Source organism: Petaurus breviceps, unplaced genomic scaffold (assembly GCF_028583685.1).
Source record: "Petaurus breviceps papuanus isolate PSGF00001 unplaced genomic scaffold, PetGlider_PUasm1.0 90925, whole genome shotgun sequence".
Lineage (NCBI taxonomy): Eukaryota > Metazoa > Chordata > Mammalia > Diprotodontia > Petauridae > Petaurus > Petaurus breviceps.
The window spans coordinates 13041363-13064334 of record NW_027187380.1 but is presented as its reverse complement, the minus strand read 5'-3'; the positions used below and the strand labels follow the sequence as shown (position 1 = coordinate 13064334).

At 39.0% G+C, this 22972-nt stretch overlaps 1 protein-coding gene across 3 annotated transcripts; it reads right to left on the bottom strand.

The window, feature by feature from the left end:
• Positions 1–1274: 1274 nt before the first annotated feature.
• On the bottom strand, positions 1275–17011 carry JPT1 (Jupiter microtubule associated homolog 1). Of its 3 annotated transcripts, none has more exons than XM_069076456.1 (5): positions 16800–17011; positions 10263–10405; positions 9776–9867; positions 8057–8075; positions 1275–2275 (listed from the first exon to the last, which is right to left on the bottom strand). In XM_069076456.1, the coding sequence occupies exons 1-5, from the start codon at positions 16853–16855 to the stop codon at positions 2127–2129; spliced, it is 459 nt and encodes a 152-aa protein (XP_068932557.1). In that variant the 5' UTR covers positions 16856–17011; the 3' UTR covers positions 1275–2126. The 3 variants fall into 3 exon arrangements, with proteins under 3 accessions (XP_068932557.1, XP_068932559.1, XP_068932558.1); XM_069076458.1 differs by lacking the exon at positions 16800–17011 and adding an exon at positions 16132–16150; XM_069076457.1 differs by lacking the exon at positions 1275–2275 and adding an exon at positions 3316–3410.
• Positions 17012–22972: the final 5961 nt, after the last annotated feature.

The following is a 22972-nucleotide window of genomic DNA, read 5'->3' as shown; positions in this document are numbered from 1 at the left end:
AGTTTCTTAAAATGTAAGCTAACACCGTCTGACTCAGCCTGATTTGGTTAAAGGTGGATACAAAAGAAGGTGAAAATTATAGTTTCACTTTATCAAATAAAATGTTTTGCAGTGGCTGCAAGAAAAGAAATGTGGTCAGTACTTGATGAGACATTCTTCCAAATAAGCATTCTTCAGGCAAGGCAAGAAACCTAGAGCCAAGAATAAGTATAAGTCCCAAACCCTCGAAGATAAGTCTCTTGTGCTAAACTAAAATTTGGGTGGCTTATCTAGCTACCTCCAAGTCATATAAAAATTTCCAATAGTAGTTTATTGTTTAGTTGTTCAGTTGTGTCCAACTCTTTGTGACTCCATTTAGGGTTTTCCTCGCAAAGATACTGGAGTGATATGCCATTTCCTTCTCCAGCTCATTTTATAGATGAAAAAACTGAGGCAAACAGGGTTGTGTGATTTTTGCCAGGGTCACATAGCTAGGGTCTGATGCTGGATTTGAACATAGGTCTTCTGACTCCAGGCCTGGCACTCTAACCACTTTGATACCTAATCCACCTAACGCTAAAAGCATTGTCTTCCTCTCCTCTCCTTTCTCTCTTCCTTTTTTTTGGGGGTAGTGGAGAAGGCAGGGCAATTGGGGTTACGTGACTTACCCAAGGACACACAGCTAGTTAAGTGTCAAGTGTCTGAGGCCACATTTGAACCCAGGTCCTCCTGACTCCAGGGGGCACTCCAAGTGCTCTATTCACTTCTACACCTAGCGGCCCTTCTTCCTTTCTTAACTGTAGTCTTGCAGACCAAATTAAGACCAGCTATAAACATAATTTTATTAGATCTTAATTCTGGTCACTTTCCATCATTCAGTGGTTAACGAATGATCCAGCCTTTGACTGGCCCAAGCCTTTTGTTTCTCTACTTTCTGGCCTTCAGCTATAGTCATCATTGTGACACACAGATATCAAGAGAAATGTTTGTCCAGCAGGTCTGATAAAAATGTTTCAGAGAGTAAGCATTTGATTCCATTGGATTCTACTAGCCAAGTATTATCCACACTCTTCCACTGTCTCCTTTCTGGAGATAGCAAATCTTTACTTGTCTTTTAATTCTGCCATTTCTTAAAAAAAGTTAAAACCATGGAGGCAAACCCAAGTGCAAGTTGTAAAAATAACTGAAGAAATGAATAATTCATAGGTTCAAGGAAAAAATACAAAACAGAAGAATAAAAATCTGCTTCTCCTGCCCCCTCCCCAACCAAAAAAAACAAACACAGGACACAGCACTTCAAAACTTCTCTGTTGTTTACTTTAAACAGCCCAGATTAATGAAATTACAACACATGTTAAAGATGAGACTTTCACTTCATGGTCAAGCACCAGCATGATCATGCACACAGCACTGAGTTATTTTATAGGAAAAATACCCCTGCAGGTATTCCTTGATGAACACTCACTTTCTGAATGATTCACTCCCCTTGCTCTGTTTCTGAATCCAGTTAAATTCAATTGGGACACTCAACTCCTTCCCCAGTCTTAGGCTCAGCTTGTCAGACATCAATTTTACACCAGGTTTAATTCCTGTCTTCAAAACCTAAAGACAGTTTCTCTGCTTTCCAGTCAGCAAGGCATATGAGGCCCAGGGCTCTTTACAGGTTTGTATGGCACAAAAAAGTGTGGATGCTTGTAGCAAAGGATATTTACAGGATAAATTAGATTGAAACCAAAGAGACAGTGGTGGATAAAGTCAACTTTGTGTTTCAGGGCCTGAGAAGAACTGTACCTTCGACTGTTTACACGAATTTATTGAGCCTAAATTGATCAGTAAGGTTGATCAAAAATGGAGTTTAAAAAACCACCTAGGTACAAAAAACTCTCTAACACATTTAGAACTGGGTTTTTAGTTCTTGAAAACATATCACTAAGCTTCATAGAGTGTTCCCTCAGCAGTCTACTATAGAGAACACTCGTGCCATGGCCTGCAGACCTGGACAAATGGGGGGATTACTTGTTCTTTAAAAAAAAAAAAGGCAGTAGTACATAAAGTGCTTTTTTAATGAAAGAAATTTTAAAGAGATGTACAGTCAGGCTCAAGTTGTGCAGTTCACAAGCATGGAGGGGAGGAAAAAAAAGTCATATTTAACCAAGGACTAAGCTGGACTTGCCACCAGGTGGATTTCTTCTGGATGGTGCTGGTGCTGATGCAACTGGACTGGGAACAGGTGCAGCAGGCACAGATTTCTCTTCATTCTGTCCCAGGTCAACTTGTAAGTCTGCCTCCACATTTTCTAGCATGATAAAAAAATCAAGTTAGACAGTCCTCCCTTTTCTACCTCCCAGACCTCCCTTTTTTATTCCCTTGAAAAAATGTCATTTTGGATGCATAAGTGTTACACCAAGGGTGGGGAACCTTGGGCCTCAAGGCCACATGTGGCCCTCCAGGTCCTCAAGTGTGCTGCTTTAACTGAATCCAAACAACCTAGTGACATTTGGATTCAGTCAAAGGGCAACAGGCTCCCCACCCTGGGTGTTAGACAATACAAGTTCCAATGCCATTTCTATTTGCCTTTTAATTTCATAGTGTAAGTCATTTTCCAAGTTTAGACGTTTGCTTAATATCAGGAAGTTAAATGGGCAGTTTGGTTAACTCCCAATTAGGAGCTATCCTTAAAGAAACAGTCGCCTATGATAGAAATTCATCCCACTATAGAGAATAGTCTAAAAGAAACACAAATCCTCATTTCTGCATAATCTAGTATCTTTATTGGCGTGTTTTGCTTTTTTAAAAACAGCTAAATGAACTCAGAAGTGTTAGAAATTACTATGATATACAATATGCTTTTTAATTTTTCACTCCAGCAAAGGCTGATTTCACTGTTTGATCATACATACTTTAGTTTCATACCCTAAGTGATTTTGAAAGATTAACTCTAGCAACTCATTTTTGTATAAAACAAATCGTAAGGTCAAAACGGGTTAATTCAGCTCATGTTTAACAAATCAAGACAACCATGAAAGAATTTTAAAAATCTTAAAGATATAAAATACATCAGACTTCTTCACTATATCTTTCTAGGTGAAGTAACTCCCAAAACTGTGGACAAATTTTCCAGCTAAAATTCAAGGATAGGCACTACATCAATGCAAGGTATGAAATATGGAGGCAAACTCATCAATACAAGTTGTGCTTTGCTTCAGTAGAAATATACCTTTAAAAAACGTGCACACAAAAGTCCAATAAAATTTAATCAAATGAAATAAGTAGTTACAGAACGGTTTCTAGTCAGAGCTGTTAAAGACCTTAGGATCATCACACGTGTCCTCATCTTATGGAGATGGTAAATCAGGAGCAGGGCAGTTGAGTGTTTTCTCCAAAGGTACCCTGATTCTTGGTGAGTGTCAAGGAAAGGAGGAGCTGCAGTCCTGCCCCACACCAAAGGATACAGAAAAGCTTTCCAAACTATCAAGTCTGTTAGAAGCTTTTTTAGTACTAAGTCACTTATAATCAGGATTGATGCTTTAATTTAGCCAGGAAACTCATAGTAAAAAGTGAAGATTTAAATTATTGCCTTGAAAAGAGTAGCTAATAAAAAACTTACCTCCATAGTCTTATCAATGTGGGGAAAATGGTTTCCCTACAAACTCTAAGAAACTGGGACATTAAAGCACGCTCTTACTAAAAAAAAATAAAATAGTGTTCTAAATCACAACTGGTTTAGAAAAATGCAAATTAAAACAACTGAGATGCCACTTCAAACCTATCAGATTGGCTAATATGACAGAAAAGGATTATGACAAATGTTGGAGGGGATACAGGAAACTTGGGACACTAGTACACTCTTGGTACCGTGTTTCCCCGATAATAAGACCTATCCCGAAAATAAGCCCTCCCCTTACTGTGTAAGATTCCTCTAAAATAAGCCCTATTGAGATTGCTACTGTAGTGAAGATGATCCCCTGCGCTACACGCTACATTACGGTACCCTCTGTATGCACCGTCCGCCCCCACCCCCCCCCCCCCCCCGGTGAAACGCACGCTGCACTCCGAGTTGCATCCAATCAGAGCTGCAGCAGTGAGCACGTCATCCTGTTCTTCCCCAGTGATTTGCTTATTGAATAAAGGTACATTTTTTTGTTCACATTTACCTGTTTATTAAAATTGCTGTCAATGTTCATTAAAATAAGCCCTCCCCTGAAAATACGCCCTCTGGTGTTTTTCTGTCCAAAAAAAAAATAATAAGACAGTGTCTTATTATCGGGGAAACACGGTAGTATTGTGAACTGAATCAACCATTCTAGAGAACAATTTGGAACTATACCCAAAGGACAATAAAATTGCATACCCTTTGACCCAGAAATACCACTACTAGGTCTGTATTCCAAAGAGATCCAAAAAAAAGGAAAAAGACCCATACGCACAAAAATATTTATAGCAGCTCTTTTTGTGGTGGCAAAGAATTGGAAACTGATGAGGTGCCCATCAATTGGGGAATGGCTGGACACATTATAGCACAGGATTGTGACAGAATACTATTGTGCTATAAGAAATGTCAAGCAGGATGGTTTAAGAAAAACTTTGCAAACTTACATGAATTGATACAAAGTGAACAAAATCAGAACATTGTACACAGTAACACTAATATTGTAAGATGATTAACTCTGAATAACTTATTAGCTATTCTCAGCAATACAAAGACCTAAGACAATTCCAAAGGGCTTTTGATGAAAAATGCTTTCCACCTCTAAAGGAAGACCTGATGGGGGCGGCCAAGTAGCACAACTGAGTAAGAGCACTGGCTCCACTGTCGGGATGACTTGTGGATCGAATCTGGGCTCAGACACTTAGCACCCACCCAGAAACACCTGGCTGTGTAACCTTGAGCAAGTTACTTAACTCCGATTGCTTTAAAAAAAAAGAAAGAAAGAAAGAAAGAACTGATGGAATCTGAATGCAGATGGAAGCATAGTTTTTTTTTTTTAACTTTCATTATTTTTCTTGGGTTTGTTTTTTGTTTTTTTTGGTGGAGAGGGGTCTTGCCTATGACCTCTCAGAGAAACCTGAGGACAGAGAGGTGAAGAATGAGACAGGCCCATATTTTTGCATATGGAAAATCTCTGTCTTGAATAACTATGTTATCTTGTTACAAAATTTATGTGTCAGGAGTGGGAAAACTGATAAAAAAAATTGGGGGGTAGGTGTAGTAATAACAATGTCAAAAAAGAAAGAAAAGCATCAAGGAAGCATTTTCTTTTTTTACAAACTAACAGAAGAGAAGACAGTTCAGAGTGAAAGCAAAATGGAAAAGTTTTTGGAATTTATGTACCGAATTTCGTATGTTTTAAAAAGTCATGATTTTGGGGTAAAGCCAGATAGTTTCTCAATTCAAGATGTTATCCTCAAGTTGATCTGACATTTCCTATCCACTCAGCACTATAAAGAACTTTTGAAAGTCTGAGTTAATTGGTTCATGTTCAATACTTCATTGTTTGTTTGGATTGCAGTTAATGAATACATCTGAAGCACAGTGAATCAATCTACAATTCTACAATGGCAGCTTTCAATTCCTTAGGTCAGTTTTGGAACACATCACTTATTTCTCCCCCCAGTCATACTTATGTCTGTTTTATATCAAAAGAAGAACATGGTCTTTATAAAGATAGAACCAATGTCCCACATAAGATTTAGGAACAAACCTTGGGAATCTAAGTGTTTATTTAACCAACTGGAAATTCTACTTACTTTCTTCTCTAGCACACTAATAATAAGTGTGTATAAAGACCTGGGGGAGGGGTGGGAGAAAGAAGGGGGTTGAGAAGAGATTATAAAGTCCACTGAATCCTAGATTTAGAAGAAACTCAACCATCTGTTCTATTTGAAGGCCAAATCAATGTCTAAATCACTCAAGAGACCAATGTACATTCTCTTAAAGAGACCACAGATAGAAATTATTACTTTAAACATTACAAGTCACTTTTTTTTCATGTTCAACCAAAGGATGGAAAACAGTATAAGGGGAAGTATATAATGATTAAAGTAGTTTGTAAGAAATTTCTGAAAAGAAGATAGCCCTAACTAATTGACTCTCAGAGTTCAGATAGCATAAGAGCTATTTTCACAGGCAGAGTTGGAACATACATTTCAATGGAAATGGAAAATATAGGAGCTTGGAATGTTTAGGGGATTTATGCCATATGAGCATAAAGAAAAAAAAACTAACTTTCCATGTAGTCCCACATATAATTTACCTACAAGAAAGGGGTAGAGAGAGAAGAATAGTAAACTAGGGGGAAAGTAAAGCTAGACTGGTGAGGAGTTTAAAAGGGCTTGCATAACCAAAACATTTTTAATAAATACAATCACAGATTATTCCATGCTCTGTAGCTAAGAAGGATCACAAGTTAGTCATATTCTGTAAACCTTAAGTGTAATATAAATGTCAACTATGATTATGATGATGGTAGAGGGTACCAGATTAGCTAAGCCAGTGTATTAAGAGTTTAAAGTACTATGCCAAAAATATGCTAACCAAGAGAAATATATTACTTGAATGGGTTTTAATATGTAAATAATAATAAATGATACCAAAAAGTCATATTACCATTGGAGCTTCCCTATGATATACTTCTACCATAGCAGGGATTTCAGCTAATATTGATCAATTTAGGATTCTTTGCAAGGAAGTTTAGTTACTGTAATCACCAGAAAGACAGTTATAAAAACCCCATCTATAACAAAGACCCATGTGGACAATGTCATACTAAATGTCATGTCCTGGTATGTTTTTATAGCAAAAACTTCCACAAAACTATACAGAAGGAATAAGTTGAACTATCAAAAGAAATATAAATCTGATCTAAAGCAATAGAAATAACATTTTTTCTACCACTTCTTTACATACAAAGATAATATTTAAAAGGCTAGATTTTACACTATTTAGTTAAGTACTTGTCTTTTTGCAGCCAAAGGAGAGATACCACAATACTGGTCCTAAATGAGGACTAGAATTCTCACAGCAGTATTTCAGTTTATAATAACATTTAAGTGTGTAGGTACTTAAATGCTATTATAAGAACAACAGTCTATTGTTTTTTCTTAGTCAAGATCACTAAAGCAATCAGTCACCAGAAGGACAGTCTTCACCTTAAATCATGCAAGCAAATTTTTGGACCAATAAAGAAATGGCTTTTTTTTTCCAAGAATGGTTCCAGAGAATTCAAATAGTACTCAAATTTAAAGAACTGACTTGATTCTTTACCAAAGACTTGAGCGGATGTGCTTGAGCAGATTATTATTTTGTTCTCCAGAAGTTTCAGTCTCAAAGTAAGAAATGTATATAGCAGTGACTCGACCAAGAAAAGGCATATATATATATCAGACTCTGAGACCTTTATATCACTCTGAGATTAGTTATTTTTAAAATCATCAATACTAATTGACATTTGTATTCCTCTCATCACAACCATAGATTTGACATTTATCAAATTAGCTTTCAATTTATGTACCTAGAACCAACCTCTAAAGGTCAGCATTCATGAAATAGTAAGTAAAATTCTCTTTCTTACTGAATAATTACAAAAGTCCTGTGCACACTATGCCTTAAAAGATTGTTTACTGAACTTGAGAAGCCAGACATACCTATAGTTATCTACAGGAACACTCTCACTAAGTATGACAAAGACAAAGGTAATCTCAATTTCAGGATTTGTGGATTTGAATGGGGAAAGGGAGGTTGTTGGTTTTTTTTGTTTGTTTGTGGGGTTTGTTGCATGTTTTTTAATGAAAGCTTGCTGATTAAGACATGAGATGTCTTGGTATAATACTTTCAAAGCTGGGCACAACTGAGCACAGTTCCTGGTCCATAGTAGGTGCTTAATAGGATACACTGAGTCAGCCCCTAGTATTTTTCTTCTCACTGTTAATACATTTAACTCACTTTATCAATTACAGCAGGATCCAATTTCATACCCAACATACAGTCTACCACCCTCATTTTTTCCAAAACAAGTTGGTCTGAAACTATTTGTTATAAAACCATATATAAAGCTGAAAACAAACTAGTAGTACTCACCATGTATATCACCTTCTCCCTACAAAGGGAAAGAAAGGAAAGGAAAAATAAGATTTTGTATCCAACACTTGACAACACAGATACAACATGTGAACCCAGCAGCCAGAGACTTATAATTTCTGTTTCACTTAGAGGCTGCTTAACAGAGACAGTGGTTACAAAAATCTTTTCAACCTAATATCCAACTGAGTTTTGGCATAAAAGAAAGCTAGCCAGAATGATAAAGATATTGGTATTTCAGTTCTTGTTAAAAACTGTATCATGAAATCTACAAATCAACTCAAGGGGAAATTTCTATTTTAAGATTTTTATCTTTAATGGCTCCTAATAAATTTATATTTGCACAGGAGACAAAATGAAGCACAGTAAAGAAAAATCTAGGTATGTCAAAAGCTTTTTAAACTTGTTCAGTCCTAATCTTTGACTGAGGTAGTCTGAGATATATTACATATTAGTACATATATTATGTGTGTGTATGTGTATATGTGTATTCCCTTTTACCTTTTTTTTTTTTTTTTGCTTTGTGGAGGGGAATTGGGGTTGACTTGCCCAAGGTCACATGGCTAGTAAGAGTTAAGTATCTGAGGCTGTATTTGAACTCAGGTCCTCCTGATTTCAGGGCTGGTGCCCTGTTCACTGCGACACCTAGCCACCCCCTCCCTTTTACCTTCTTAAAAATTCTTTTATTTTTTCAGCTTGAGACATTATGATTGTGTACATTCACGTGATAAATAACTTCTACCTTTTAACTAAAAAAAAAAAAGCACGAAACTGAAAGTGAAAGAAATAATTCTATGAACAATCTCAACATCAAGTTAATATTGTGGCTCACAGTCACTTAGTTGTGGGTTGGTCGATTTTGGTTTGTTTGTTTTTAAAAACTTGAACTCTTTATCAGAATATGAAACCCACTTATCCCAAACCCTTGAAAGAATCTAGTATATCAATTCCAAATCCCCTGAAAATTACAGAAGCATAGATTTAGAAGAGAAGGGGACCTTAGAAGTTACCTAAAGAAATGCTTGTTGATTGACCTAGCCCAATGAGGAAGCCCCTGCAGATTCAACTTCCTCAACAATGATCTAACAATGATCTGAGCACTTTTGACAATTTTTAAGTAGTAAAAGAATAGAGATTCAATTTTTTGAGGTGTTTCTTGTCATGTATATCACTGTTTAGCTAAAACAGACAAGCACATTGTATCTTTAATAGTCTAGTGAGGGTTAAGACCTGATCAGATAATTAGGAATAATTTGCCAAAATATTAAACTAGCTTTCCTCAAATTCTATATGAAATGGTAGCCACCAGATCTGAGCATCACACCTCAGAAACCTAGTTTCCAGCTCCAGTTTTGTTACTTTAGTGTGAAGTTTTGGTGAAGCTACAACTTTATTCTAGACCTCAATTTCCTCATCAGTAAAGCGAGTGAGTTGGACAGAGTCTACAACTCTAAAGCACTATAGTTAAATATAAGAGAACAAAAGTAATTTTTGGTTTAAGAGAGAAGTTCAAGTAGATGTTAAGCTCAGCCTCTAAGCCAAGGGTCTTGATTCTCATGTGTGGATTACTCCTTCCATAGAAATAGTGTCACATGAAGCTGCTTGGGGTGAGATATGTAAAGCAATTTATACATCTTAATACACTGCGCAGGTGTTAGCTATTGCTTTTTTTTTTTTATCCCAAAGCATTCTTTTTGCATTACAATGTGGCATACTAACCTTTGGACTTATAAACTCTCCAGGACCAGCTTCAGAAGAGTTTCTTCTTTGGAGTCCAGATGGTTCAGAATTATCCCTACTAGACTGAGCCCCTAAAAATAAGAGTAAGCCTTAGAATCTAAGAATGTAATAACTAAAAAGAAAAACACACCACCTAGTGCCGTTATAGGATTAACAGTCTTGTAAAGGGAGGAAGAGAAAATTTAAAACTCAAAATCTTATGGAAGTGAATGTTGAAAACTAAAAATAAATTAATTATAAATAAAAAAACATCAAAACAGTCTTGAAAAACTTATCAATTCATTCAAAGGATAGTCTACTCTTTCCGGACAATATCTTCACTAAAAACCAATTAAACTTTCTTATTTTATTACTGATTATACTAAGACTTAGTGTTTTCCTCATGAACACTACACAGTAGAGATTGTTTAAGTAGGGAGTATATCACTTCTGAAAGGTAAGCTGAGCTCATTGAAGTAAGAAATACCTGCTGACTTGGCCCAAGAAGGTTGATTTTCTTCAGATGTTCCAAAAATATTAGAAGCCATTTTGTTCTTTCTCACTGGTTGTTCTGTAGGCTCATCAAAGCCCAAAGTAAAATTAGACCCGCCACCTGGAGGACGCAATACCCTAAGAATAAAAGAACAAAGCTTCATCAATAGCCTAACAGTCTTAAAATTATTAAAACAAAACAAAACATGGGTTTCAAAAAAACTTTTCCTAGGAAGAAATGTACAGAGGCCCACTAAGGAAAACTGAACTCACAGTTCAAACTCACTTCTAAGTGATAACATCACATCACAAATGGAAGATCTGTTGGAAGCCTTGGTAAACCAACACGAAAGCTTCTCAAGAAGACTAAAACCGCCCAGGCACAGCTGAGCACTTTTGCAAAGAAGCTTGTACTTCTTGATTTACAAGAATGGATTTTAGAGTGGAATAGATTTTAATCTCCAGAGTGGTTCATCTATCATTATTTCCCAAGAAACCAAATGAAAAAATGGTATTAAGTGAATTTCCACCAGTTACTGAGGCACAGATTATGGGAGAAAATAAGGTAATATTTTCAATCTCAGCATCATTTAAGAAGCTCAATACTTGCCTGTGACCTTTAATGAAAATTAGCAACTAGGTACAAAGGCAAACACATTTAGTTCAAAAGTTTAAAAATTATTCTGAAGTATCATGAATATGCTTAGAATCCAGGATTCCTTCTAGAATCCTAATGGTTTCGTTTGTTGTTGTTGGTTTCAATAATGTCTGACTTTCTGAGACCCTATTTGGCGATTTCCTGGCAAAGATACGTTATCTTAAATTTTGGGCTCAAAGAAGTAGAAACAGATGAAGTGTGCCCATCAACTAGGGAATGCTAGGGAAAAAATGGCAGGTGAATGAAATAAAATTCTTTTATGCAATAAGGAATAATAAATGAAGAACACAGAGAAACACAGGAAAAAAAGTGTGAACAAATGCAATGAAATAAGCAGAACCAAAAGAAAACTATGGCTGTCTATAGCAATATAAATGAAGAGATCACTAAAAAACATCGAAGGTCCCTGGGAACAAAAGAAACAACTTCCTATCCTCACAGTAGAAGACAGACATGTCTAATATAGGGGATCTCAACTCCTCAGTTTAAGAAGTGCTGAAGCTGTGACAAGTGGAACAGGTTTAAGAAGCCCTGCCTAGCCTCCCACTTAGAGGTACTAGTTCCCCATTTTGGTTTCTGGAAGAAGAGCATTAACTGTTTGGGCCCTGGGTCTTGCACCTTCAGGCCAAAACTCTTTTCTTCAGTTACATCCTGCTCAACATATTTCCTTGGTCCAAATTAGGAGGCCTCTTTACTCCTCCCTCACTAGCAGCTATTCCATAGCTCTTCTCAAGCCTCCCAACACAACCCCCCCACAATGAAGTCTTCCTTCATACTTTACCAAGAGGAGTCAATTACCATGAACTCCTTCTTCTATCCAATTCTCCATCTCAAAAGACCTGGACATCATCCCCAAATCAATCCTTGTCTCTGGAAGAGACAAGACCAACCCCATAACAAGTATATCCCTGATCACATATCCTCCAGCATTTGCCCCCCCTACAATTCTTCTAATAATCAATCTCTTCCTGCCCTCTGAGTCTTCACTAGATCCAACAATCTCTCTCCTCTCTTTCAAAGTAAACTAGAAAAAGCTATTTACACTTACACTGCCCCCTAGTTCAAGTGAAATCTGATGGACTTCTGATCCATCTGGAATCTGATTCATCCTTCTTGACTTCTCTGCAACATTTGACATTGTTAATCATCCTCTCTCCCTGGAAACTCCTTTCTGGGTTTTGTGACACTGGTCTCTAGATTCTCTTATCTCCCTGACCACCCCCCCCTTCTTAGTCTACTTTGCTACTTCATTCAACATATAAGCTCTTCAATTTGATTACATTCCAAGGCTCTATCCTGGGCCCTCTCTATACTTTTTTGGTTTATTCACCAACTCCTATGGGTTTAATTATCTTCTCTCCACAGACAGTTCCCAAATTTAGAGACCTCCTGAGCTCTACTTTATCACCAACAACTTACTGGACATTTCCCATTTCCCACATGTCCAAAACAGAACTTTTTCTCTTCCTTCCCCCTCCCCCCAAGCCTCATACAAACTTCCCTATTTCTATTAAGGGTATCTTCCTCCTTCCAGTAACTCAGGTTCATAACCCTGACCCTACATACCCCATTTGCTGAATTTTTGTCAATTCTACCTCAACAGCTAAAAACTGTCCTGTTAAAATCACAAAATCACCATCCTATATATTGCCTATGCAATCATGACCCCTCACTTGGACTCCTGTTGTCACCTCCTAACTGGTGTCCCTGACTCAACACTCCTCTTTCCAATCCACATTCTATAAAACTACCAAAATCAATGTCTTAAAGCACAAATCTAATCATTTTACTTCCCTGCTCAATGAATTCCAAATGGCTACCTATTACCTGTAGTGTCAAATACGAACTGCTCTATTAGGCATAATACATTGTTCCCCTTCATACACATCCCCTTCCAGTCAAACTGGCCTTGTTACTGTTCTTCATACAAAACAACCCATATTCTGTGTCTAAGCCCTTGTCCTGACTGCACCCACCCCTACCATGCCTGGAATGCACTCCCTTCCTCACCTTTTACCTGAGAATCCTTAGCTTCCATCACCCCAGGTGCCATCTTCAGAATGTGTCTTCTGATCCCTCCTAGAAGCTCTGTCTTTGTCCCTACAAATTACCTTGTATTTATTTTGTGTGTATGTGTGTATCTATATCTATATGTAGATAGAAATAGATGTATCCTCCAATGCTGTATAAGCTCTTTGAGGTCAGGACTCTTTGATCTTTTTTTCTATTCTCTAGTAGCTGACACACAAAAGGCACTTAATATATGCTTGTTGATTATAAGAGACTCCTCCAGCTAAACATTATCAGCTGTGATATCTGAGCTTAACTCTAGCAGACTCCAAGCCCAGCACTTTATCCACTGTACATACACCATACTCTCAACTGTGTCACCTGTGGACAAGTCACAATGGAGTCAGTTTCCTCATTAATAACATGGGGATAATACATGAACAGAGGTGATTAAGGAAAGCGCTTTGTAAGCCACAAAAGCAGGTGCATACACATACATTAGGAGCACCAGACTTGGAATAAAAGGACCTCAGCCTCAGTTTTCTCTTATGCAAAATGAGGTTGGGCTAATAAAATCTCTTCCAGTTCTAAATCTATAATGTTATCAGCTAAGCAACTTGAATTATTCCCCTCAATTAACCTTAGTACACCTACACTTCACTCTCAGGGTTAGAAAGTTTCTTTTAATTAAGAAGGAAGGCACAGTAAACTATTTGTAGATAAATGTATTCAGAATTGACATTGAGTTTTGCTGTCTTTTTTTTTTTTAGTCTAGCAACAGTTTAAAAAGCAAAAGCTTTGTGCTACCCTAAAGATATGTTGGCAGTCTACAACTGCCAACATCGTGGCCTCCCAAAACAGAGTAAGCTGTAGTTGATGACATTTACAGCAGTAAATAGGAAAAGTCCCCAAACAAAGATTCAGGAGATTTAAAAATCAAATAACTGGTGGCTAGATGGTGCAGTTAATAGAGCACTGGCCCTGGAGTCAGGAGGACCTGAGTTCAATTCAAATCCAGCCTCAGACACTGAATACAAGCTGTGTGACCTTGGGCAAGTCATTTAACCTTAGTTGCCCTGCCTTCCCCCCTCCAAAAAGCAAAAAGAGAAACAAAAACAACCCCCCCCAACTTTTTTTGGGGGGGGGTTATGGGGGAGGATATAAGAGAGAACAGATTGGAGAAAGGGATATTCAGTAGGCTTGCTATTTTGGGGTGGGGGCAGGGGAAAGATGGAGAGAAAAAATTGTAACTCAAAATCTTGTGGAAATGAATGTTGAAAACTAAAAATAAGTATTTTAATAAATAAATATTTTTTTAATCACATAACTTCTGTTTAAAATGTAGAATATGTTCTTTCCTTGGATATTACAAACTATGACTAATTCTGGATCAAACATTTAAGGAAGTATTAACACTATGCCCATTTATCTGTGGTAGAATGCATTTTCTGAGGGGAAAAAAACTCCCCAACCTTATCTTTTTAAAATTCATAATCAGTTTGTTTTTACCAAGATGGGGAGAGAGGAGGAAGAGAACCTCAAACCAAACAGTTATGTAGAGCATTTTCTTAAAATTTTTTTGTGTCGTGGGCCCCTCCATAAGGCTGGTGAAGCCTTATGGACACCTTTTCAGAACAATGTAAATACATAAAATTGCAAAGGAAATAAATTATATTAAAGATATTTTTAAGAAACAAACTTCCCAGGCTCTGGGTTAAGAACTAGGTTAATTTGTTGTGCAAATCTGCCAAAGAGGGGACAAGGAAGTTCTGGAAATACAGGAAACATAAGACAGGGAAAGCAAAAAATAATAATACAGGGTCATGATGAATCATGGCAATCATAATCTTCATGGTAAATTAATGCTAATTAGACAATAAAGACTTTCAATAAAACTCAACATCTTAAGTGTTTTGCAAAAAAAAAAAAGTATTTATAAGCTTCTGTGTGATATATGTACTATTATCATCAATTCCAAAAGGTGAACTAAAAATTTCACATTGTTCGATCTCATTCTAACCATTTCAGGCAGCTAAGCTGAAAGTTGATGAAATAGCAAGAGACATTTCCAAGGAAATATAAAACCAAGACTTGGTTTCCTTCCTAAAACTACCCTTTCAAAAAGTTAATTTGTGTGTAATTACATTCCAGCTCAAACATGACAAGGCAAGCAGCAAGCACTTTCTCAGTTTCACCTACTAAATGTTTCTCACCTTTCTCCAATAAACCACTAGTATTAGTTACTACTTAAAAAAAAAAGCCTTATCCATTCTGATTTTATATTTGTTTTTAATATTCATTTTTAAAAATTGGGTTCCAAATTCTCCCTCTCCCTGCCTCCAACCACCCACTAAGAAGGCTAGCCATGCCATACCTGATTAATATTGTAAAATAAACATTTATTTCAGGTGAATTCAAAAGTGGTATCAACGATATGATTCCCAGATGCTCCCTGAAAAGACTCCAGTGTCTCACACTGCTTTTTGTTCAAATACTCTAACCCCTCTCCAATCGCCCCTATGAAATGCTGTTGTCATGCCTCTGCCTCCTTCGCCCCACAAAATGGCTCCCTATGTAACATTTCCCTAGGACCCCAATAGCAGCTACTTGCCAAGATAGTACTGGTTGTGTGATCAACTGGAGAACTGAAACAATATTCAAAGCAAAGTAGAATGCAAGCCTCCTCCAAAGCAGAGGGAGCATGCTCCTTTCAAGCTGGCTGGAATACAGTTAAAGCCACAGGACCCGATTAGCTTAAACAATGTAGACACCTTCCAGAAAGCCAGGATCCAACCAACCTTTCCAGGAAGTGAAGGGCCTAAAGGGTTTCCGCCAGGACACCATAAACCTCCACTTCCCCCAAAACCACCAGGTAGAGTTAAAGAGAAGTTGATAACTCGGCCTCCCGGCCTGCAAAAGGGCTTCTTCCCAGGTGGAGGAGCCACAGAAGAGACAATGGATGTGCCTCCTGCCCCACCCAAGTGCAGGAAGCTACTGCAGCGGGGAAAGGGGAGGATAAAGTCCCCGGAGAAATGTTAGAGGGGGAAAGCAGGAAGGGTAAGGAGTACAAGGGTGATGTCCAAAAGGGGGGCCCGCAGAGAGGATCTCTGGGGCCCCTGGTTCTCAGGTGGGCTTGGACAGGGGAGAGAGTGGGTGGGGTGGAGAGCCTTCCTTTGTCACCGGGAAGGTTACTTACTTTCTCAAGCCTTTCCCAATCCAGTCCTGCGAGGAGAGAGTGGGATACACACTAGAACACCCTCCCGGCAGAGGGGCAGGAAGAGGGGTGCTGGGAGACCGAGCTCGGCATTGGGGGTGGGGGGCGAGACGAGACAAGTCCGGGCTACTGCAGACAGGTACCTCAGGCTGGGAGCGGGGCTGAACTTGATGAGTATGTGTCTGTACCGCTGAGGGAGAGGGGGTTCTCGAGCAGCTCCCCACCGCCTCCCCTAGAAGGCCACCGGCCCCCCCATTACAAAGCCCAGGCCGGCCCGGCTTGGGCAGGGGATTCGGACCACAAGCCCCGAGTCCACGTCCCGGCAGGTGAGCCGGGTGGGGCGGCCAGCGCCTGCTCGGCCCCTCACACAAAGGAGCCTGCGCTCGCTCCCTCTTTCTCCATCGCCCAGGGGAGGGGGGACCCACTCAGCCAGCCCAGAGGAAAAGCAGGGGGGACGGGACGCCGGCCAACTGCCCAAATCGGCGGCCACCCGAGGCATCCCACGGCTCCACCCACGCCCTCCAGCACAGCCGAGCGGGCCGGACTCCGGGATCAGGGGTCCCAGCCTCAGGCTTCCCCTCCCTTCCCTTCCTCTCCCCTCCCCTCCCCCGATCCGGGGATCCTCCTCCTCTTCCTCCTCCTCCGCTTACCGGGAGCTATTCCTGCCATTGGGGTCGACGCCCTTGAAGGTGGTGGTGGTGGTCATGACGAAGCCGGAGCCGGACCGGGGCGGGGGTGGACGAATGGGCGAACAGAGAGCGGCGAGGCTCTCCACAAGGTCCCACTGAACACAATCACTGACTCACACACAAAAAAAACCCACCCTCTACCCCACTCCGCCCCTGGCCGCTCATTTTATAGGGGGCCAAGACCCCACCTCTTCCCCACCTGGGATTGGGTCATTCAAACCGGTCCTTTCGTTTCCATTGGTTCGATGGACTGCCAGGCAGCCACAATGCCGCGGTCTAAGAAGCCACGGAGACCCGCCCCCTTTCCTAGAGAAGCCGTGGTTCTGCAGGGTCCGCCCCCCTCCCCGAAATCTGTGGAGGTGATTGGGCTAAACTCCCTGTCAATTATAAGGGAGTACAATAAAGAGAACTACTGGCCGAGGGTGGGGGGGAAGGAATAAAGAAAAAAGGCCTCCTTCTTATTTCAACAGCTTAACATTTGAAAATTGAGCAGCCTTGTGACCTTTCTTAAGGTTGGTTTTTTATTTAGTATTCTCTAGGTTCAATGAGTTCAACACACTTATTAAACGCCTACTGTGTGTAAGGACTGTTGCTAGGTGCTTGTGGGATACCCTTGATTTTCTAATTGCCAAATCGAATATGTCTTTTCTAAATTCTCATTCTTCTTGAACTCTCTCCAGTATTTAACAATATTGATCTCTTTCTCCTCCTGGACATTCTTTCCTTAGGCGTCTTAGTTGTACTCCACCTACCGGTCTGACCACTCCCTTCCTAGTCTTCTAACTGGACTTTCTTCTATTCCTCTCCCATTCATTTTGGGTGTCTCCCTATGCTTTATCCATTTCCACTTTTCTCTACGTATTATGTCCTTGGGTGATCTCATCCACTCCTATGGGTTCAATTAGCTATGCAGATGATTCCCAGATCCATATATCCAGCCCCAGGTTTTCTCCTGAGCTCCACCTGTTGGACATTGGAAACTGGATATAGTCAAGTCAGAGTCAAAATGTCTAAAACAGAATTGTCTTTATTTCCAAACCCACCCATCTTCCAAACTTCTCTATTATTGTCAAGGGAACTATCATTCTCCTAGGCACCTAGGTTCACAATCTCTGGGTTATCCTGACTTCTCCTCTCTCATCCCTCATATCTACTCCATCAAATCTTGTCATTTCTGTCTCTATGATGTCTCTCCTTTATACTCCCTTCTCTCCACTCAATCATCACCCTAGTTCAGGGTTCTAACCAATCTCCCGGGGGCTCTAGTTTCTCTCCATTCCAATCTATCCTCTACTGCTACCAAAGTGACATTTTTAAAGTGTAGGGCAGATCCATATCAGTTAAGTGACTCAATAAACTCTGGTGACTTCCTCTTGTTTCTAGGATAATATATAAACTTTCTTTTTTGCCTTTTAAAGCCCTTCACAACCTGGCCCTACCTGGACTTTATAACCTCATTATGCATTCCTTAAAAAAAAAGTCTATTAAATGAAAAACTCTTTGCAAAATTGTATAATAATGTGGAGGTGGAACATGGGGCAGGGCAGCTATGTGTCACAGTGGATAGAGTGTCCAACCTGAAATCAGGAGGACTCATCTTCTTGAGTTCAAATCTGGCCTCAGATACAACTGTGTGACCCTGGGCAACTTACTTAATCCTGTTTGCCTTGGTTTCCTCATCTGAAAAATGAGTTGGAGAAGGAAATGGCAAACTACTCCAGTATCTCTGCCAAGAAAACTCCAATGGGGTCACAAAAAGTTGGAGACAGTCTGAAAACAGACAGTCTAAAAGCAACTGAACAACAAACGCGAAAAAGAATATTAGGGTACTTCAGTACTATTGGGAATCATCAGGCTTTCTTGTACTTCATCACAGGGTGTTTCAACTAAAAGAAGAATTTTTCATTTTTTTTTAGCGATTTAAAGATAGCTAGTGCCCTTTTCCCACCCACCCACCCCCAAACAAATTTACCTTGTATTTATTCTGTATATATTATTTATGTACATGTTGTCTCCTCTGGTAAGAAGTGAACTCCTTGTAAGCAGGGATTGTTTCATTTTCTTCTTTGTCCAGCACCTAGCACAATGCAGAACAGAGTAGACACTTAATGCTTGTGGGTAGATTGATTGGTCCAGCAGATTCATTTTGTAACAAAATTTTGCCCCTGATGTTTGAATATTTGGTGGATATTTGCATTAGATTTAGAGTAAGGCTTTAGAATTGGAAGGGACCTTAGATGTAGTGGCTATATAGATGAGGAAACAGACCCAGAAAGATCATTAGGCATTCCACTACACCATATTATATCCCCTCCAGTCACTTCTGACATTGACTGTTATATTTGTCTTTACTTCCCCCACCACAACCCCCAAGTCCCAGTTTCCTCATCTATATAGCCACTACATCTAAGGTCCCTTCCAATTCTAAAGCCTGTGATCCTTTCATTGTCCATTCTCTATCCTTCAAAGCACTTATAATAAGTGACCTGGACATAGCAAAGGTTTATAAGTACTTGATAGGGGAACAAAAGAGCAAGAGAATGCCAACTTCCATATTATACTGTCTATGACTTTTCATTCCTAAGAGTTCTCTGCCCTTAGACAATTGACATTCATCCCACTTGATGAATAAGGCTGGAGAGGGAGAATCCTTTGGCAAGGCCTTATATTTGAATACTAATACCCAAATGTAACAGATGTAGAATTGAACAAAATAGCAATTTTTCCGGGGAGCCTAAAATGGCTGGCTGTGATTTGTTAGCTCTGCTCATTACAAGACAGGACTGATGAAACCAAAATCATAGATTTGATTCCACAACCACAGAAAGAGCTTGAAAAGATCTTAGAAATTCTCCAGTCTAAATTCTTTTTATAGGGGAAAAAATTGAGGTAGAAATCAAAAAGTTTGAAAATCAAGAACTCCAAAGTTCTATAGTGTTAGTGGCAGAGTCAGGACCAGGGCCTGGGTCTTCTGACTCCTAGGGCAGGGTGTCTTTCTGCTACAGCTGCCATCCCATGCCCACATACTTTTCCTCAGGATCAGTTGTCTCAAAAATATATTTCCCCGGTTACAAAAGAGAATAGGCAATAAATAGGTGCTGAAAAAATGAAACTGCAAATCATCATGGTGTGATGGAAAACAGCAGTGATTTGGGAATAGTGACTCCAGCTTAAGTTCTTAGCTCTCCCACTAGCCACTCTGCCAGTTTAGAAACTTAGTCTGCCTCTCTGGGCCTCAATTTCCCCATCTATAAAATGTGAGCTGAGACTAGATGATCTCTTTGGTCTCTCTCAGCTTTGACTTTCTATGTTAAAATATCAAAATGCAAAGAGAAAATCCATTACTACTACTGGAAAAATAATTCACATCATATGCCAAATTGATGGTAGACTGCTTAAGTAATGCCACATTTGTATAAGAAGTACATATTATTACAACTACCATTAAACCATCATTTTATTAAACACCTGCTGTGTGATCAGGTAGGCAAACTGAAATCCAAATTGGAGGCACTGAATCAGTAGTAGAAGTGAAATCAGAAATCCTCCAGAATTATTCTACCTCCAAAAGAATGTGGGGAAGGGGAATCCTTCATAGCACGTGGCTAAGACCTGATATTTTCACATTTTACATTTAGATGTAACAGGTGACATGGAGCTGACAAAAATAGCCATTATTTCAGTTTGGGGACTCTGACAAACTTCATTTGTGCCACAGTAACAAGGAATGGCCTCCAACTTATTCCTTAAGACCGCTTCTGAAAAGCCCAGGCTCCTGCAGCTGTTGGTATCCTTTAGGCATGACACATTTCCACCTGTTGGGGTAAACAGATCCCTGCAACAAATGCAAAAATATTTGGAACTTCTGAGGATGGCTTATTGCCATATCACAGCCTGCAGCAAATACCAGGGGTAAAAGTAGAGTAGATGGTTATCTCCTCCTGATGAGGCCTTTTTTACCCCTCAACGCTATTTTCTGTCCTACTTACAATTTTTCCAAAACACTTGCATTACAATTCCAAGGTTTTATGCACTTAGATAAGTCCATTTGAGCCACTGAGGCGGTTTTAAATACTGTAGATTTCAGTAATCCACCTTATTTCAGCACCTACAAAAATGTAAAAAATTACATTATTCATTGTTCTATTAGAATGTCATCTTCTAGAGAGCTAGGGACTTATATTTACCAGTGTGTCCAGGACACCACTCATTCTATTAAAATTCTGTTGATTAGCGGAGATTTAATATGGTAGAGTGAGCAACAGCAGAATAACCAAGTTCTCACACACTTAATCCCAACAAGTATTTTTTTAAAAAAGAGTACCAACTGAATTATTAAAAACAAATCCAAGGAAAAAAAATTAGCGAATGTGTTTTTCCAGCATAGATCTCAGAAAAAGATAACCAGAAAAGTCCAGCCTGGAACTACAGCACAAGGAAACCTCTTAGCTTGCAAAACAGAAGGGATGCATGGAACCTTGGAGAGTTCACTTATGTTCCCCTTGGGAAAAGGGAAGAGATCCAGTCTGAAAAGTCAAGTCTGGAAGCATAGGACAAAGAATCTACCCAACACAAGAACCAGGGGTAGAAGAGGGAAACCAAAAGCCCATAAGTTTGTATTTTGGGGTGAACCAAGGAAGGGGTGGAGTAGGGATAAGACCATGTCGTTCTAAACCTAAAATGAGGTCAACAATCTGCAAAGTCCAGGCCCCAGGGCAGTGATGAGAGCAAGCCTGAGATCAGATAATATCCTAGGGCTCTGAAAGTAAACTGCCCTCTGGTCTATACTGGCTTTAAAATCCTTGAAGAACATAGCACTTAGTACTTGAAGGAATTGAAGGTAAGACACCAGCAAATACAAATCAAGAACAAACAAGGAACTACCATTCCTTCCAGAATGTAGAGTAGAGCTTTGCTCTTACAGAATGTTCCAACTTAAAGTGTAAGACTAGAAAACCAGTTTTTTAAAAAAAAACACAATTCAGCAATGATAAATGCAACAAATAGTTCAGATGGTCAAGACACAAATCTAGAAGAAAAAAAAGTCACAGTATTTATAAGCTTCAAACAAAGACACAGCTTGATCACAGTCTTCTAGCATTCCTAGAAGAAATGGACCAAGAGTTTAAAATGGTATTTAAAATGAGAGTTTTAGAGGAAAGAATTGAAGGGAGAATAAATAGTTGGTACAACAGGTATAAAACCTTAACCAAGTGACAGAATCTGTGAAAATTACAATATACTGAGCAGAAATCCATGACTTCTTGAAACCACAAGAAATAATAGAACAAAATATAAAAATTGAAAAAAAAATGAACAAAACATAAGGTATTTCCTATCAAAAAACAACTGACATAGAAACCAAGTCAAGATAATCTAAGAATCACTGGACTAGCTGAAAACTTTTTTTAACCTAATTTAAAAATTATTTTTAAAACAATTTTTAAAAATCCTGAATACTGTAATGAATGAAATCATGAAAGGAAACTTCACAATCTTATTAGAACCAGAGAATAAAAAATAGAAACCACTACTTACTTCCTGAAAAAAAATCCCAAATGAAAAGCCCCAGGAATATAATAGCAATAATCCAGAACTTCCATGTCAAAGAAAAAATATTGCAAGCGGTCAGAAATAAATAATTCAAATACCAAGGAGCCACAGTCATCATCACATAAAATTTGGCCACTATCACTTTAAAGAAGAAGAGAGCTTGGAGTATGATATTCCAAAAGGCAAAAGAAAAATTCAACTAAGCATAACCTATCTAACAAAACTGAATAAAATCCTACAAGAGAAAGATAAATGGAACTATAATGAGTAAGAGGACTTCTATTCTTTCCACTGAAAAGATCTGAGCTGAGTAGAAACTTTGAAATGCAAATGCAAGAGTCAAGAAAAATATAGAAAAGTAGATATATCTGAAAATTTTGTGGGGACTCTATAATGATGCATTTTTTGTAATAATCAAGATAATTTGGTATTGCTTTAAAAAATGGAAAAGTCAAGCAAGCTTTTGGGGCAGCCAGGTAGCACAGCGAGTAAGAGCACTGGCCCCAGAGTCGGGATGACCTGGGGTTGTATCCAGGCTCAGACACTTAGCACCCACCCAGAAACACCTGGCCGTGTAACCT